The sequence below is a fragment of the Zonotrichia leucophrys genome, chromosome Z (genome assembly GCF_028769735.1).
Source record: "Zonotrichia leucophrys gambelii isolate GWCS_2022_RI chromosome Z, RI_Zleu_2.0, whole genome shotgun sequence".
NCBI classification, from domain to species: domain Eukaryota; kingdom Metazoa; phylum Chordata; class Aves; order Passeriformes; family Passerellidae; genus Zonotrichia; species Zonotrichia leucophrys.
In genome coordinates this window covers 36,364,608-36,383,334 of record NC_088200.1, presented here as the reverse complement: position 1 = coordinate 36,383,334, position 18,727 = coordinate 36,364,608, and the positions used below count along the sequence as shown (strand labels likewise).

The 18,727-nt window shown below is 40.3% G+C and overlaps 2 protein-coding genes across 3 annotated transcripts in view; one reads left to right on the top strand and one right to left on the bottom strand.

Moving 5' to 3' along the window:
• Positions 1-847: 847 nt before the first annotated feature.
• HEXB (hexosaminidase subunit beta) lies at positions 848-17,439 on the top strand. The gene is made up of 14 exons (XM_064736878.1): positions 848-1,328; positions 1,422-1,579; positions 4,888-4,953; positions 5,726-5,772; positions 5,971-6,081; positions 8,580-8,681; positions 10,208-10,337; positions 11,005-11,185; positions 12,185-12,271; positions 12,842-12,914; positions 13,590-13,764; positions 14,563-14,653; positions 14,881-14,985; positions 17,259-17,439. Exons 1-14 carry the CDS (start codon positions 1,036-1,038, stop codon positions 17,320-17,322), a joined length of 1,683 nt encoding a protein of 560 aa, XP_064592948.1. The 5' UTR covers positions 848-1,035; the 3' UTR covers positions 17,323-17,439.
• GFM2 (GTP dependent ribosome recycling factor mitochondrial 2) overlaps positions 15,713-18,727 on the bottom strand; it is a 19,713-nt gene continuing 16,698 nt past the window's right edge. For both annotated transcript variants that reach the window (XM_064736876.1, XM_064736877.1), the window contains one exon: positions 15,713-18,504. In XM_064736876.1, the coding sequence (XP_064592946.1) occupies positions 18,376-18,504 (129 nt within the window). In that variant the 3' untranslated portion in view covers positions 15,713-18,375. The remainder of the gene's footprint in view (positions 18,505-18,727) is intronic.

Genomic DNA, 18,727 nt, shown 5'->3' with positions numbered 1-18,727 from the left:
GCTTGATTTGCCCTCTTCACAAACACTTCAGAACAACGTCCCCAGGTTTGCATCGAGATTGGCCAGAACACTGGGTTTGTTTGGGTAAAGGCTAAAACACTTCATTGCAACTCAGACTCCAGCTTGTTCACATATAGCTTATAGCACATTCTGCTGAAAGCCTGTGAAAAAACTATTTTCTGCTGAGACTGAAATTGTTTTGTAGCAGTACTAGAGATGCAGAATCTTTGCTTCATAGAAGTGTGGTCTGCATCACACCTTTCCATACAGAAATTAAGCTGGCCCTGCCACACTCTCCTATTCTGTAGAGCGATGCCATGTGCAGGACATTATGGTGCTGGCTGATGGAAAGTCATGGAATATGCTGAGCTGGAAGGGACCCATCAGGATCATTGAAGTCCAACTCATAGCTCTGAACAGGATAGTCCCATGAATCACACCACGTGCCTGAAAGCATTGTTCAAATGCCTCTTGAACACTGTCAGGCTGGTGCTGTGACCACTTCCCTGGGGGGCCTGTTCCAGTGCCCAACCACCCTCTGTGTGAAGAACATTTCCTGGTAATAATGTCAACTTCTCATAACTCAGCTGCATACTGTTACCTCAAATCTTGTCACTAGTTACTCGAGTGAAGAGATAGGGACCTTCCCCTCTGCTTCCCCTCACCAGGATGTTGAAAACCACAATGACGTCTCCCCTCAGTCTCCTCCAAGACTTGGACCGACCAAGTGACCTCAGCCGGTTATCATACATCTTCTCACCCAGACCCTTCACCATCCTCGTGGCTCTCCTTTGGACGCTAATAGTTAATGGGTTTTATGTGGGAAAACCCCTCAGACGAGCATGAAAGACGCCCTCACTCCTCACGGTCTCTCGGGCCCCTCCCCTGGCCGCGCTCCCCCCGGGGGGCCGCAGGGCGGGCGGTACCTCGGGCGGGACTGAGGATCCAGAGCCCGCCCTGACCACCCCGTGGCGCCGGAGGCGGAGTCGGGCTGCGCTGTCAGGGGAGCGGGCGGGCTGAGGCAGGTGCCCCACTATGGGCAGAGCCATGGGGCTGGCTGGGCTGCTGCTGGGGCTCGTCGTGGTTCCCGCCGTGCTGGTGAGCACCAGCCTGCGCCACGGCGTCCCGCGGAACGAGGCCGAGCTGGAGCCGTCCGGCTGGGAGCTGGCGGCAGACGCCGTCCCCGAGGACTCGCTGTGGCCGCTGCCGCAGTGGGTCCGCACGTATCCTCGCCAGCTGCAACTAGCGCCCAGCCGCTTCCAGCTGGTGCATGGCGCCGGCTCCTCGGCGGGACCGAGCTGCGGGCTGCTGCAGGACGCCTTCCGTAGGTGAGCGGCGGCGGGGCCGGGGTGCTGCAACGGCGGCCCGTGAACGGGAGCAGCCGCCTCAGGGCCCCGCCGGCGCCTCTGCTTCCCCGGCAGGTACTATGAGTACATATTCGGGCATTCCCGGCGGCGGACGTGGGGCCGCAGGCCGCTGGCTGCCCGAGCGGAGCCCGAGCTGTTCCAGCTGCAGGTGGTGATCGAGGCGGGGGACCCTGGCTGTGACAGGCACCCGCAGCTCGCCTCCAGCGAGGCCTGTGAGTACCCGCTCGCCGCTCACCGCGCCCCTCCTTCCCCGGCTTCGGCGGCACCGTTACGCGCCTGCTTTCCTATCACGTGTCTGCTGTAGAAGTCAGCAGGTTTTGGGGTGGTTTTTTTAAGGAACTGGAAAGCAAAGGCTTTCGGAAGCCCGCAAACACATTTCACAACAGTGGCCACCAGAAGATAATTGTTGCCCTTGATACTGAGGGCAATCTCAGCCCATAGTGAATGGTGAATCTCGCCTGTGGTTTTTGCAGTTCAGCTATCGTACAGATCACTTAACTGCTACTATTTTTTCTAGCAGCTGTCATTAGGAATCAGAGATACTACAGTAGCTGGTTATCTTTGGTGAGATCTGTGCATAGTCAGGAGATGATCCCTTTCAGTACAGGGTATTTATTGAGAGCAGGCTGTCACTGCTTACCATCTCCTAAAAAGTGACTGCATTTAAATTGAAACTACTTACACTGAGATATGTACATGGTATTTCCTGTTTTTCCAGGAAAACCAGAAAGTGTTTGTTGAACTTGTTATTCATCTTGCAGTCCTATAAATCCACTTCCTTTCTATGTGTAGATGCAAGAAAGGATTTAAAAACACGATGTTTATATTGGACTTATTTCTCTGTGCTTCTTTAGTTCCGTGACTAAAGTCCAGAGTGGAGAAGTACTCTAAGCATTAAAGTACTAATCGCCAGACAATTTCCTTAACAGGAATAAGATTGAGCAGTAATATTGCTTTTTGTCTGGACAGGCTAACACAAAAGTCAACATATTCAGTTAATTTAGACCTGTTTTAAGATAATCTTCTGTTGTTTGGTATCCAGGATACAGATCCTTAGAAAAAAGATCCTTTTAATCTCAAGTCATACATCCTGCAGCAAGATTAATTCCACCTGAGTTGTGAAAGAATGTACTGATATTAAATTTACTCAATCCTTTTGGAACATATAGCCAAAGAGTTTGGTTTTTATGTGCAAACTTATAATATCTTTCAACACAAATTAAACATAGGAGCAAAAATGCTAATGCTCTTGACCTTGTTCTGCCAGTCAGGTTATTGTGCTGCTTTATTATTTGAAATTTGAGCTTGTTTGTGAACTTAAGATTTTAATCAAAGCTGGTTCTTATCATGGAATCTGTCAGACCATGTGATTTTCAGGTTGCATTCTTTGGAGCAAGCAGTTTTTTTCCCAGTGGTTTAAGAAATAAGTTTTCTGTTACAAATAACGTGTTTTCTTCATACAATAAGCTGAGCATTCCAGGCTTCAGTGAGTTTTAATTTCCTGGTTTTTAATGGGCTATCTTTTTGAGGATACAGATTCTGAAAAATGCTGTTATTGGTGATTTGGTGGTCTGGCTTATCAATAAAGATAGTATGGACCAGTTAGTCACTGTCCTGTGGCAAGAGTATTGGATATGTAATCAGAGTACAGGTTATCTCCCCTCCTGCCTGCTTACCTGTTTGTGCAAAATGTTTCAAGTATTATGACACTTTCCAAGTTCCTCAGAGGTATGATACTTGTTCAGGGAAAAAAAAACCAAAACCCAAACAAAACTGCTGTGGTGAAAATAAATCCTTGACAATTTATTTATTTTATTTAGGATAAACAAACGTTTTCCCTACAGTTTACCTGTAGAGATTGCAGTAGTCTTCTAAATTTTCTTTCTTACTCCGAACATCCAGTACGTGTAATCAGTTCTTAGGTTAACATGGACGCTTGAGGTACTTTCTTCATGTCACTAAATGGCTTTTCTCTGGTAGTTTAGATAAATGTTTGAACTGTGTAAATTGTAGCCAACCATTCTTTCATACTGGCACAGATTATGTAAATCATTGTACAGTAATTCAACCTCTTGATTTTTTTCTCTGCTCTTTCAGATGTGTAATTATTGCTTTGATTTTGAATAATAATATAAATCTATAGATATATAGATGTAGTATATTTTTACGCATATAAATGTATGTGATTTTAAAAAAATACTTAAAATATATTTGTTTCTTCTCAAAAAACTACTAAATCACCTTAAATTTGAAACCAAAATTATTTTAGCTTTCTTTTTTCATTAGTACTTTGTACTGTACCGCAGTACTCAACTTCAGGGAAGATTCTTATGGATTCCTTCAGGTACCATTCTTCATTTTACTTACCGTGCTTCATCTTACTGCCTCGATACCGGTGCTCAGGTCAAGAGGGTGACCTGGCAGCCTTTAGGTGATCAGGCACAGCATGGCCAGCTGGGCAGTGGAGGGGATTGTCCTGCTCTGCTGTGCACTGGGGCAGCCTCACCTCGAGTGCTGGGGGCTGCTCTGGGTGCCACAGTGTAAGAGAGATACAAAACTATGGGGGAGTGTCCAAAGGAGGGCCACAAACATGGTGAGGGGGCTTGAGAGTAATCTGTATGAGGGGCTGAGGTCACTTGTTCTGTTCAGCCTGGAGGAGACTGAGAGGAAACCTCACTGTGGTCTTCACAAGGGGAGGTTGAAAGGCAGGTCCTGATCTCTTCATTCTCATAACCAGTGACAGGACTTGAGGTTTAGGAGGTTTAGGCTGGATATCAGGGAAAAGGTTCTTCACCTAGGCTGTGGCTGAGCAGTGGAACAGGCTCCCCAGGGAAGTGATCACAGCACCAGCCTGACTGATTTCAAGAGGCATTTGAACAGTGTTTTCAGGCACATGCTGTGATTCTTGGGGGTGTCCTGTGCACGGCCAGAAGTTGGACTCAATGATCTTGATGCATCCCTTCCAACTCAGCATACTCTGTGATTCTGTATTTTGATTAGTGATTTTTTTAAATAAGAACTTAATAGTAAGCACCTGACAATATTATATTTATCTTTTATCTTTAAAAAATATGAAACCATTAACCATATGAAAGGAGGTAAAAGGAGAAGTAAACTTTTCATAATTATGAAAAGTTTGGCTTTGGCACCCAGCCTTTATCACGCATGTCTAAAAGCAAAAATATAGTGTGTTACATTTTAAGTCAGTTGGGTTAAACTTTGCTGGAATTGTGGCTCATGTACAATATTTTAGCATTGCTCTTACTAAGCACCTTACTTCTTTTTTCTTCTTTCTGATGAGCTGTTGACTCTCTGAACAGTGCAACAGTTTGATTCACAGGAAAACAGAGATGAAAAATAATTGCATGCTATCACCATTAAAAGCAGAATTGATTGGAATTTAATACACAAAGGGAGTTGTTGCACTTGAAGAATCTTTTTAATGCCTTTTGGCATTGTCCTCACAATTCATTCTTTTTTAAACAGTAAGCGGTTTTTTTTTTTTTTTTCTTTTCTTTAGATCATTTAACTGTAACTGAACCTGTGGCTATACTGAAAGCTCCTGAGGTATGGGGTGCTTTAAGAGGTAAGCTGATGCTTTTCACATTGAGCTATTTGTTTAGGGTTTATACAAACTTCATGGCAGACCAAGAACCAGCTGATCACTGAGCCTTGCCCTCATTCATTACTTCATTGGAAGTAATGAATGAGGGCCAGAAGGATACTCAGATGTTTATCAGTTAGACCCTTGGTCCAGATGCTCAGCATCTCAGATCCAGTGGCACACTGCAAGTACATGCTTGCTGTACCTGAAATAAGCCAGACCAACAAAAAACTTTTTAAACTATAGTGTGAACAGATTATTTTCTGACTACACCTATAAAGTGGAGATGCTGAACGCATCACAATCACAAAGAATAGCAATCCTGACATTTTAGTCTGTTTTTACTGGAATGTTAAGTCTATATATTAGTTACCTATTAATCAACAGATTTTTCATGCTGAATTAGAAATTTCACCAATTCCAGAAATTACAGGAATAGATGTACAACAGGACCAGAGATTCCCACCTTACTCTCAGTAACTTTCTTAGTATTTAGGGATTAATCTGCTGCAGCTGAGCGGTAGCACAGGTATTCAGTATCTGCATAATAGAGAATTTGAATGGTTCTCTCCAGAATTTTTAAATGGTGATGCTTGAGCAACTAAGGGAACTGTGCTAAAGAGAAAGAAACTCAACTACAAAGCATTCTTTCTAGCTAGATGAATGCCTGTACATAGTTGTGCTGTTTGTAACTAAAATTTTAAGGGCAAGTACTGGGCTGTAATTGAGATCCCTTTCTTGGGTATTTTTCCAGGTTTGGAAACCTTCAGCCAGTTGGTTCATGAAGATGACTATGGAAGTGTAAGTATGGCTATTAACTAAATCCACTGTCCTGGTAACTGGGTGCTTCTCTAGACTGAGCAGATCAGTTTCATTCAGCAACATTTCGGTTTGTTACATATTTCCAAGAATCATTTTCTGAAAAAGAAAAAGTACTTCCTGTTTGAAATGAATATGAAATTAATATAAAATTCTAATTTTTAAATTTTGTTCTCATAGTTTCTTGTCAATGAATCTGAAATCAATGACTTCCCAAGATTTGCTCATAGAGGAGTCCTATTAGATACTTCAAGGCATTATTTACCATTGAAATCTATTCTTACAAACCTGGTAAGTAGGCAGTTTTATATCATTAATAATAAAGGCTTTTTGTTGTGTTTTGGCTGCTGAAGGAGGTAGCAACTGGAGATGGTATGAAAGAAGAACCTATCTCTTCTGTCTGACTGCAAAAGGACAGAGTGAACTTTGCTAAGCAAAGGTCTGAACATAGACTGGAGAGGAGTCAAGTGGGCAGACACGGTGATTATTGACTCTCTGACGGGGACTGGTATTTGTGGTACCTCAGATTCTCTGTATTTTCTGATGCCTAAACCAGCTTATGTACAATATCTTGGAAGCATGTTTTAAGATGTCTGACTGTCATCAAGCAATACAAGGGACACCTTGCTTCAGTGCCAGTGATTTCAGGAGAACTCCAGTCTTTTGGAGTAGACTTTGGTAGTCCAGCAGCAGGCTTAGGTAATCCTTTCTTAGGCTGCTAAGTGCAAGCCAGTAATTAAGTATTACAGAGCAAGGGAGGAAGTTTGAAATGTTCACGGGAAGCTACTGAATAATAAGCCAAGACTAACCAATAAAACCAAACAAAACTTCTTCCAAAAAGCTTAAGCAAGCGCATTAAGAATTCATGTACTCCAGCCCTGATGGAAAGGTGATGTATTTGTATAAGCTGAACAGCCAAAGATGGGGTTTTTACTGTTTTGCACTCCTCCTTTTTTTTTTTTTTGTTGAAGTCCTTGTAGGAGGGATTATTTAGTTGATTGAAGTGAAGGAACAGGCAGTTTCCTGTCTTGTCTCTTGTCTTGCTTCTCCAAGATGAAATAATACTTGAAATTTCCCCTCCATGTTGCAGAACTTTGAAAATAGGTATAGGATAGGCAGAAAGAGTGCAGATAAAAACAATCTTTAATTTCTGAGGTCATTCTTGAGCTATGCTCAGAACTTTTCCTTTAGGTGTTTACCACCTTGTTTTCACATTCAAGGTCAATGCCTGTTCAGCAAGTAATGCTTGTGTAGTGTTACATTTGCAAGAGAGGGTGCTTCAGAGCCTCAAATACTTGTGTCGATATTTTTTGTCTTGTCTAAAAGAGATGTCCAAAGAGACTTGCATTTCTAACTATTTTTGTGTTTCTGTAACTGCTACTTTTCTGCTTTCTTTCCTTAAATTGCATGTCTGTCTCTAATACATTATTAGACCTACATTTCCTGATGTTTGCTGGTTTCAGAAGTATGCTTTTCTTCCCAGCTCTGTGCCTGCTTGAATCTCAATTAATAAAAAGCATCAGTAATGTCTTCTCTGACATGTGGTGATTAGATACTTAGGGCAGCAGTTCAAGTTGATTTCTTGTTTGTGTTCAACTACTGCACTGTATTTCTAGAAACAGCATTGTTTCTAGAAATACAGTGAATTTGAAGGTCCAGAGATGTAATTTTTTTATGTTGAAGGATGGTCTTGTTTAGAAATGCATGAAGACATGGCAGTTAAAACTTCTGCAGTGTAATGAAACGGATGAAATCAATCTAGGGAATAGACAAGATATAAATCTTCCTTTGTATTTGGTGGGAGTTCCTGAAGAGATTTTATCACCTCCTTAAATACACCTAGGTGAAAAAATGAGAGGAATGGGTGGGGAAAACAACTGTAGTGTAGCAAGGGCTTGGGAGCAGCTGTGTTGCTGTCAGTCATGAACGATGTAAACACTTACTTGGTCTGCTCACAGCACACCCTGCGAGTGACTAGCAAGCCAGCATAACTCAAGGTATTTGTGTGACTGTCCAACTGGAGTCATAATTCTAAAATAAGTGTGTAAACATTCATCTTGATCATCTTCAAGATGAAAAAAAGGAAGTGCTGACACTGTTATGAAGGAAAACATGAAAGAAGCATTGTCTTTTGCAGGGAAAACGCTTAGTTTATTTTGCATGCATTTGAAAAGGATTCTGCAGAAGTCACTAGTGAGGAGGGATGTACGATGTAGTAGGAAACTCTCATGCTGTTCTGTTTTCAAATCCATGGTATTTAGTTATAAATGTATAAGCTTTTCTGTAAGCTGAAATAGTTGATGGTGCATAGAAAATAACCCAGAGAACCATCTGTGTTGGAAGGGACCCAGAAGGATCATCAACTCCAGCTTTTAAATGAATGATCCATGAGGGTCAAATCTGTGACCTTGGTGTAGCAGAGTGCTGTAAACCCCGAGCTAATCCCAGGGTACGTGTTCTGAAGTGGAAAAAATTCCTAAGTGCTCATAGCTGGTAGAATGGGGGTCAAATGAAGAGTTTGTTGACAGCAGTGGTGAAAATAGATTGCAGAGGGGTGGAGCCGTAGAGGTATGTGCTAAAATGAAACATAGAATACTTTTTTGGTTTGTTGGTGGGGGAATTGGTGAGTTTTGGTTGGTTTTTTGAGTGGTTTGGTTTGGTTGAGGTTTTTTTCTTTCTTAGTTGTTGCTCTAGGCATATGGGGTATACTGGGACAAGACCACTTTTTTGCATAGATTTTCTATGAGAATGAAGGGTTTAACCAGTCTCTATTGTGTTGTTTCTTACAGGATGCCATGGCTTTTAATAAGTTCAATGTTCTCCACTGGCATATAGTAGATGATCAGTCCTTCCCTTACCAGAGCATTTATTTCCCTGAATTAAGTGATAAGGTGAGTGAATATCATTGGAGCAGTGTAGAAGAGCAGAAATCTGGCACATATTTAGTGGAAATAACATGCAGAGTTAACCAATGCTTGAGTGCATCTGCTCTGGCTGACTGTGAAACAGTACCATGGCACCAGTAACCAGCAAGTCCATATTTAGGATCCTGCCTGAGTTTCTATGTGGACCATTTTTAAGTCTTCTTTTGGATACAGGGTAAATTACCACCTTTACTCTTCTGTGCAAATTTTCTGAATGATCCTCAGTGTTTGCAGGCCTTCAAACACTAATGATAAGTAGTGAATAAGTAGTGAACACTGCGTGGATTTCTGTTGATGGATTTCTTTAAATTGGTTGACTTCTGCCACTCAAACAAATGTGATATATTTTCCTGCCAGCTCTTAGCACCACTGCAATAGTAATGTTATCCTTACAAAACACATCATGTCTGTAAGAGATCCAAAAGTGCAAGGTTGTTTCCTGAAGTGAATACAGTGTCTCTTTATTTCTAGACGCATAGTAAGCTTTGTTACATTACTGAGAGCCACCATGGGGTTCTTGCTCAGTCACGGTACAATAGGAGCCAAATCAAATGTCGTTAAGAATAGTTAAGTAGACTAAGCCTAAGTACAAGATTTGTGATTCTGTTTTAAAATGCCTGCTAGAATCTGACTCTCATAAAAATTATGTTGGCAGTGCTAGAGTAGATGCTGTGAGGAATTTTATAATTCAAAAATTGTAGATGTTTCATAGTGCACTCAGATTATTTTTTGTGGTAAAAGCAAACTCTAGTAGAGTTCTGTCATATATCCCACTGACAACTAGAGAGAGGGAGATGGTCTTTGTCTCAACAAGCTTCTCTTTGAAAGGCTTATTGTCTACTGTTTCCTTTTTTGAGTAACTCAGCTGTGGAAACCATTTTCAGATAAGCAAAAGCTTAAGGTGCTATTAATCATGAAGAGCATCTTTGGGAAGTATCTGTTTCACCAAAATGTAGTAATCTGGGTCATTGTCACATTTGTTGGCTGTGTGGGAGTGTAATTACACTCAAATTTAATGTCACGAAAGAAACACAACCTGATGCTAAATTAGTCACACACAAAACCAAGAAGCAGAGGTGCTGGGAGTTCTTTCTGTCTTGGCAGAATTTTTCCATTAGTCTTGTATGTTATGTAGTGAGGGCCCTATATTTCAGAGTTAATGGGCAAAAATAACTTGCCTCTGTACAGAAGAATTGAGAACCATATCTTTCAAAATTCTGAAGGAAAAAAACTAGCTATTCTGTGTTCTTCAGTAACTGCAAGCTAAGGAGGAAAGGAAGGTCTCCTTAAGGCATTCTGTCTTAAGTGTTTTGAGTTTGTTGTTTTGGTGGGGTTTTTTCCTCTCCACAAGTTAAGTGAAAAGTTATGTCTGTGCAGTTGATAAACCACAGCCGACTTGTAAAACTGCTCTTCAGTCTAAGTTAAAATACTTCCGTTCAAATTTTGTGATCTGCTGGTATAGTGTGTTGTCTCAAAATTTGAATATTTTACAGGGGGCATACTCCTCTAATCTCATCTATACTCCTACTGATGTCCGTCTGGTGATTGAGTATGCCCGGTTAAGAGGCATCAGAGTTATCCCGGAGTTTGATACACCAGGACACACACAGTCTTGGGGAAAAGGTATGCCCAAGAAAGTATTAATTGTTAAGAAACTGTGGTAAGTAGTAGCAAAAAAATTAATTTTTTAAGGCCTAACCAATAAAGTGCTTTGGAAGGTCCTTGATAAGAGAGAGGTAAGGAAGAGGCATTAAGTGATGTCATGACCTTTACAGGTTACAGGAAATGAAATGAATGAAGAAACATGTTCTATGCTAGATGTGTGTGCAAGGGTACAGATTCTGCTTCAGACATCATTCTACCTTGAGCTATGTACCTCACACTGACTTAGGTGTTAAAAATCCAGAGTAATAAAAAGAGAAGAGAAGCCTCTGAAGCATATTCATTATGTTTGGCTTTCTTCTAACTGGCTTCCTTCTGATGTTTATTAAAGCTTTTTATTTTGTTGAAGTAGTTATCCAAATGCTGTTCCCCAGGTATTGTGACGTGTTACATATGTTAGGTTGTGTTAAAGCATAGATCTGAAAGTCAGAATACTGACTGCCAGAGGGTTTTTCAACCTTTTACAAGTTGTTTTATTTCATCCTGCCTCTATATGGTTATATTTAAAATAGGTGAGCATTTAGGTAATGAATATTTACCTTTTTAATGTGACTAACTGCTTCTCCCTGCTAGCAAAGTTAGCATAGCAATATGAAACTGAGTATCTTCTATTAATTGTTTTTATTAGGTCAAAAAGATCTTCTCACTCCTTGTTACAATGGAGGACAGCCAACTGGGTCCTTTGGACCTGTAAATCCTGTTTGGAATACAACTTATGACTTCATGACTAAGTTCTTTAAGGAGATCAGCAGTGTATTTCCAGATGAATTCATTCATTTGGGAGGAGATGAAGTGGACTTCAGTTGTTGGTATGGTAATTCAAGGAACAAATACCTAGTGCCTCCTAAACCTGTCCACCTGCTACTCAGTTGCATAAGATAGTTTTCACAGCATAACCAAAAGATCTTCACTCCAACCTCTGTAACAATTTACAGGCAGATCATTTGTGATCCTCAAAAAGCAACTGATGTGCAGAATTTTGCTTTGACTTGTAGTTCCATAAATATTCAGGTATTCTAAAGGATTTAGAATACTAGTCCTCCTACCCTGGTGGGACAGAGGACTAGTATGTTAGAAAAATATTAGATAAGAAAATTATCATTTAAATTGTTTGTGTTAAAGTAGGTGTTTATATTGAGTTCTGCCCACCAGAAAATCAGGTAACAGTAAGAATTACCAAACAGATTCATATGTGTTTGTATTAGAAGTACAGCATGTATTAATGGTGTTCTTAATTCAGTTGTGGATGTTGAATATTTGTGAGTCTTTCTTATGGAGAGACTAACTAAAAATAACGGATTTGGAGCATTTTGATGAGTATTCAAATTGATCTAGTTAGTATTGCTACATTATCTTTAAAGATCAAATCCAAACACTCAGGACATAATTTAATTTTTATAGAGAAGAAAAACTGGCAAATGCTGTAGCACAGAAATGTTGGTTTGCTTTTTGTGGTAGAAACACATGTTGAGTTCTCAGACTGCTGATAACGTTGGCACAAAGTAGCTGAGATGCTAGGAACCCCAAAGCTCTTAGGAGGCAGCCTGCCACAGACTGCTTCAGAACAGAGACTCTACCAGATTTACCTGAGATTAGGTCTGTTGGCTTTATTTCAAATCTGGATGAAACTCTTTCAAAATATCTAAGCCATGGTAACCTGCTGCTTCTGCTCTGCAATGTGTTCCAGGCTGTGGCATGCTAAGGCACCAGTTAGTGTGCTGTGTATAGGTAGAAATGATTGGGAAATCTGATTTAGGACATTAAAAAAATAATCTTTTTTTAAACATGTTTTCTTGTTATTATTTAAGGAAATCTAACCCTGAGGTGAAAGAGTTCATGAAGAAGCAAGGTTTTGGCATTGACTATGCTAAACTGGAATCTTACTATGTTCAGAAGTATGTTGACTTTTTAATTCTTGCTTCAGTTTTTCACAGCCATTATTAGAGGGTGGCTTTGGGGTGCAGATATGGAAGCTGACTTAGTATCTATCATATTATTTTGAAAAATTGCCACATGTTTGGAACTATCTACTTTATTTTAAAATACCAAGTCTGAAGTTCATGGCTTTAAAATGTTGGGCACAGCATGGATATGTAAGCTAGTTTTACATATACTGTGAATGTATTGGGTGTCTTAAACTAGGTATCTGCAGTAGTCACAGCACAAGGGTGGGGAGGAACTTTTGCAGGCACTTCTTTCTCTCCTTAAATAACATGGACTTAGTCACCCATCACTTAGTCACTGTATGAATTGCTGGTTTGTGTTAATGCATGTGCCCATTGTTCTCCATGGTAGAACATGCTCTGCAAGCATGGTTCTGAAACCAGAACAACCTGCTTTTTCGTGGTCCCCTGTGCAGTGGTGGGAAAGGTCTGATATGCCTTGGGGTAGAAAATGTTGCTACTTTGAGTGCTTCTACTTATCTCATTGCAGTTAACAAACCTGATCTTATTTCTAAATTCTAGCATTTTGGACATTGTTTCCTCCTACAAAAAAGGACAAATGGTCTGGCAAGAAGTCTTTGATCACAAAGCACAAGTAAGATGGGAAAATTAGTAAGGTACTCTTGCACAACACCACAATATTGTGTGAGGCTTCCAGAGCAGACTATTACGTAGATCTGGCTTTGCCTCTTAAGAGTTAAAGCAGAGTCTGCTGACATTAGCAAGTCTCTCCAGTTGTGGGTAATTTCAATCCCTTGAAATCATCATTTGTTGAATATGTAATAGGTGAAACAGGAACACCAGCATTGAAGTGCTCTTTAAAGGTGAACACAGTTAATAAAATAGGTTTAAAACATCTGAGTAAAGGGTGGAGAAGTTTCTATGAGGTTTTTTTTTTGTTGTTGTTGTTTTTTTGGTTTTTTGGGTTTTTTTTGTCTTATGTAACTATGTGTCTGGTCTAGTAACACCAAATACTCAGCATTTAACAGCTGGTCAGATACGTGGTGCTTGTCGGAATCCTCTTAGAGCATTAACTGTCTATAGCATAACCTAGGCTTCACTCTAGCTGAGTGTTTAAAACCAGCAAAAAGCTAATCAGCTTTAGACCGGGGGGAGGGGGGAGGGGTGACAAAAAGTGGTTTCCAAAATGTTCCTCTTTGAAACAAAATAGAGAATTTTGAAAGTCATGGTCCTTTTCCTTGATAACAGTAATTAGGATTGCCATTAGTAGTTTTGGTTACGTTGGTTAGTTTGTCTTTTCCTCTTTTAGCTGAAACCGGACACCGTAGTTCAAGTGTGGATGGCAAATAACTACGCTCGTGAACTGAGTAAGGTCACAGGAGCTGGGTTCACTGCTGTTCTGTCAGCACCGTGGTACTTAGACTACATTAGTTATGGACAAGACTGGAAGAAATACTACAGTGTTGAACCACTTAACTTCCCTGGTTTGTCATTTTTTTATACGTGTGTTCTGTGCATGAAACTCCTTGGTTTATATACAGTATGAATGCAAAGAATAGGGCTGTTTAGAGTGGCCATTCCATCACTGTGATTATAGTACCATCAAAGGAATAATGGTCAGCCAGAACTCTGAAAAACTCTTTAAAAAAAAAGGAACTTTGCACTTCACACAGGGAAAGGTATTACCTTCCTCAAGCATCTGATGCTAGTGTTTTGCATAAGACAGAATGCTGGACTAGGTGGGCAGATGCTTTAGGAGCAGAGTTGTGCAAAATGTCTATTCATAGATAGACACTGAATTTGTTGTTATTTACTTGATTGTTAAACTAGTCTAGAAAAAGACGTTCTCTTCCCTTCAACTTTGTATCTAAAGTTGATACAAATGTCTCATGCTTTCCATGGGGCTTTCATTTTGTGCCAGGGAGCTTTCAGACTTTTAGAGCTCAATACCTGACTAAATAATTTTTTCAAGGAATGTTCTCCATGTGATAGAATGAACAGTTTCCATCAGGTTTTAAATCTCTGAGGAATGTTAAAAAGCTAAGGAATCTCTTCAGAGCATAAAAGGTAAAATCCTTTCTGACAGAGCAGAGAAATAGCTTCTCTGGGCAAATGGCTTGGTGGTTCTCCCATTCAGTAACAAGACTGCCAAAATGTAAGTGAATGCTCAGAATAGCTCAGGTATTTTATATGAAAACAACTGAACATCAGTCCTATCTAATTGTTGATATATGTCCATCTTCTGGACAGAGAAGAATGTTCACTTTCTGGTTTGAATTCAGGATCTGAAGAACAGAAGAAACTTTTAATAGGTGGAGAAGCTTGCCTGTGGGGAGAATTCGTGGATGCAACTAACCTGACACCAAGATTGTGGTATGGACTGCTTTGTCATTAGATTTTAAGAAACCAGCTATAAGAAGCATTCATTAATCCCACAGGACTGTATGCTATTGCTAACAGTGCTTTGTGCTGGACCTAAGCAGCTATGAAAAATAATGCTTCTGGATATTGAAGTATTATATTAGACCTGGTATTAAAAAAAAATTATCCATTCTTGGTTATAGATCATACCTACTCTAAAACTTAGTATACCTTTGCAGGCCTCGAGCAAGTGCTGTTGGGGAAAGACTCTGGAGCAGCAGCAATGTGACCAACTTGCAGGATGCCTACAACAGGCTAACTAATCACCGATGCCGCATGCTCCGGTAAGATTTAGTAGGTACTGTGTATCTTTATAACAAATAGAATAAAAGTACAGGCATAAACTGCTGGCCTGGAGATGAAGGGAAGAGAGCTAGCAGTTTAACCTGACTGTAAAGGCAATCCCATTTGATTTTGTATCGACAGAAGAAGAAGACAGACACATTTAGACAGGAGCTCTGGACAGTTTTGCAACTAAAATTTTCAGAATTCACTTTTTTCAGTGAAATACTAAGACTCTTCTGTGTTTCTCTTTCCTGTAAAGGAAAAAATGAACACCATTATTAACTTCTTTCAGACAAAAATTATATTAAAGGGTGTATGCGAGAGGAGTACACTGACAGAAGAAAGAGCAGACTTCTGAAAAAAAAAGGTGGTGTTACTTATTTGTTATAAATAGTAATTAAAGACCTGCAGCAGGTAATTAATTGGAGCTGTTTGCATGAGAGTTGAGCTTGGACAAGCTATCCTTTCAGGTATTGCCTTACTTTAGGGGCTGAAAGGGGTAGATAAGCAGTCCATGACAAATTTTAATTCATTTATGTACTGATTTGTTTACAGTAGTCATAACACATTCTCCTCCCAGTTCTTTTCCTAGAAAGTACCTAAACAAGTTACTGGTTGTTTATTGCTAATGTTGTTTTTGTACATTCACAGCAGCAGATAGGTTTTAAGTCCAAGTTTGAGTCCACTTTTGAAATATACAGCTGAATAGTTGAACTGCAACAAGCATGAAACATACCATTTTATTTCTCTACAGAAATTTATGACAACTCACAGAAAATGTCCACTCTGTGTGGTAGTAGTTCAAGTTAGATACAAATAATTTCTTTAAAGAACAGGATACAACAGCAGTTATAGTCAGCACTTGAAACTCAAGCTCTCTACTCATGTTCATGAAGATGTCTTAGCATAATTATCTGTTGGAATCACAGAATCAGTAGGTTGGAAGAGACCTTAAAGATTGAGTTCAACCCAGCCCTAACACCTCAACTAAACCATGGCACCAAGTGCCATATCCAGTCTTTTCTTAAACACATCCAGGGATGGTGACTCCACCACCTCCCTGGGCAGGCCGTTCCAGAACTTTACCACTCTTTCCATAAAAAACCTTTCCCTAATATCCAACCTATATTTCCCTTGGTGCAGCTTGAGACTGTGAACCTCTGGTTCTGTCAGTTGCTGCCTGGAGAGAGACCAAGCCCGCCCCGACCACAGCCACCTTTCAGGGAGTTGCAGAGAGTGATAAGGGCACCCCTGAGTCTCCTTTTCTCCAGACTGAACACCCCCAGCTCCCTCAGCCGTTCCTCACAGGGTTTGTGTTCCCAGCCCCTCTCCAGCCTCGTTGCCTCCTCTGGATGTGCTCAAGCGTCTCAAGGTCCTTCCCAAACTGAGGGCCCAGAACTGGACACAGCACTTTAATTTAGAGTATACAGTATATGTTTTGCTTGCTGTCACTCTTTAATCAAGATCAAGAGTGATTGAAGGACTTGGAAGTTTTGACTTGACTGGGTTATTTCAAACTGGCTTAAAATAATCATCTGAGGAAAATAGCTGTATGTAAGTTGTGCTATCTCCCTCAGTCATGAGAAAAATACATACGTTAAGAGAGAGTTGACAAATACATGTTAAAAACCATATTAAGGGGATTTCAAAACTTATGTCCTGTTACTTAGCAGGGTGGTGCATCTCTTGATGGGGCCTAGGAAAACACTGCTACTGAGCAGTTAAGTGTACAGTGGCTGTACCACTAGGATTAGGGTTTTACAGTGAACTAAGCTATGCTGTTCCTGGGCCTGGTTGACTCCACTGCTGCATCTGCATCGTCTTCCTTAACACTGGTACTTGTATTGCTGTAAAGGGAGCCAGTCCAGATAACAGCAGCTGCTCTCCTAATGCTGGCATAAGCGATGCAGAATGCAGGGGCAGACTAAGGACTACTCCCTGTACTTGTTGCACATATTTAGCAACAAAAAGTAGTCCAAGGAAAAACTATGTTGCTGACTTAGGATGAACAATTCCTGTTAGAAAGTAGCTACCTTAATAAAAAGATATGGTGTCCTGATTGTCCTGGTATGTTGTGCCTCTGATTGAAACAGAGGTTCAGTGAAAAGCAGAATAGGGCCCTTTTTCACTCCCTAAATAACTCATCTGTTGTTTTCTAGGAGTAGTTTTGTTTATATAGTTATTAAAATAGATTGCCAGTATCTCTCTTCCTGCCTACACAAACAGTCAGTTGTTTGATTATAGTCATTCCCATTCTGCTTTATTTTACCAGCCGTGGCATAGCGGCCGAACCGGTGTTTGTTGGATACTGTGCCCACGAAGCAAGAGGGCCATAACTGCTGCAAAGACTTCTTGTCAACAGCCTGAAGTGCCTCTGGGGATATGTATGTGTTGTTTCATATCTGAATCAAGACTTCACATTTTCACTTTTAAAATAAAATTATTTGACAGCCTTGTTGGAGTAAAAATTATCATTTTTAACCTTTCTAAAGTAGGGATTCTTCACTGTGAAATCATGAAACTTGATACCATAGAGTTACTAATTCCGTACACTCTAAGGTTGAAGAAAATAAAGCTAAGACATTATTTAAATTTGGAGCAAACTATCTTTTTTATTTCAAAGTATCACTTGCCCCTTTTCTAGGTAACCAGACAATTGCAACCCATAGCAAATCAGAACCATTACAGCTTAATTTACTAATTCAAAAAGGTAAACAAACAAACAAATCTGTTCTTAACAAACTGCAGGATGGTAGGTAGGAATTAGTCCTGGAAAAACTGCCTTTCTTATATTTTTTTTTTCACACATCTTACTTGATTTGCAGAAGTATCCATTTCTTACTTGATAAACTTAGGTAAAAAGTACACCCAGTCCTGAACTCTCATAAGTGGTTCATAAGTGGTTTCTACCAGTAGAAGTAATACCTGTAAGTTGTACAATGTGAAGTGCTTATTAACCATATCCTTTGTACAGCTGAAAACAAATCAAAATACAGAGTGCCAAAACTGTAAAGTTATTTCAGTGATAAACAAAACTTCCACAAATTTTACTTACTAGATCAGGAACACAGTCCCAGTGGCACATTAAGGTGGACTTAGTGCTCATTTCTGTGAAGACGATGTGCATCACTTCTCATTACAAATGTCCACAAGATAAGAATTTGCAGAGCAGCACATTTGGTTGCATCACTGCTTTGCAGTCATGAGGTTCTGCCAGCAGAGCAGTCTCTTGAACCTCCCTCCTTGGACAGTTAAAAGCAGTTTCAGACAGTTCATACAGCTGCTAACTCATTATTTGCCATCACCACTAGGTCCCAGACGAACACACTGGCGTACATACGAAAATATTTAACAGGAGGACAGAAAACACTGTTCCTAGAGAGTAAAGATCACACCAACCCCATCCTCCTCTGAAGAAGTGCACTTTGCTCTTGACTGCTCAGGGCTTGATAACTGGCAAGCTCCAAAGTGAAGGTTGCTGAGCCCGATGTTAGAGAACGCAAAACTGTTGAGTAGCCCTGGACAAAATGGAGAATACACATCACTCAGGTTAGGATAAGGGGAAGATAAGTTAGCACAGGAAGCTGCTTAGACCACAGAGAGAGAAAAAAAAGCGTCAGATAATAAAATACTGCAGTGTACTAGTAAGTTAACTTTCCAATATTACTGTATTAGATTTGCAACACAGGCATGAGTCAATAATAATCTTTTTTAAAAACTGTTCTCCATAATACCTGTTTT

Excerpts from the sequence above, each read along its gene's own strand:
- HEXB (XM_064736878.1), top strand. The coding sequence starts at position 1,036 with ATGGGCAGAGCCATGGGGCTGGCTGGGCTGCTGCTGGGGCTCGTCGTG. Across the intron at positions 1,580-4,887 it reads GCTCGCCTCCAGCGAGGCCT|ATCATTTAACTGTAACTGAA; the intron begins GTGAGTACCCGC and ends TCTTTTCTTTAG. Across the intron at positions 14,986-17,258 it reads CACCGATGCCGCATGCTCCG|CCGTGGCATAGCGGCCGAAC; the intron begins GTAAGATTTAGT and ends TTATTTTACCAG.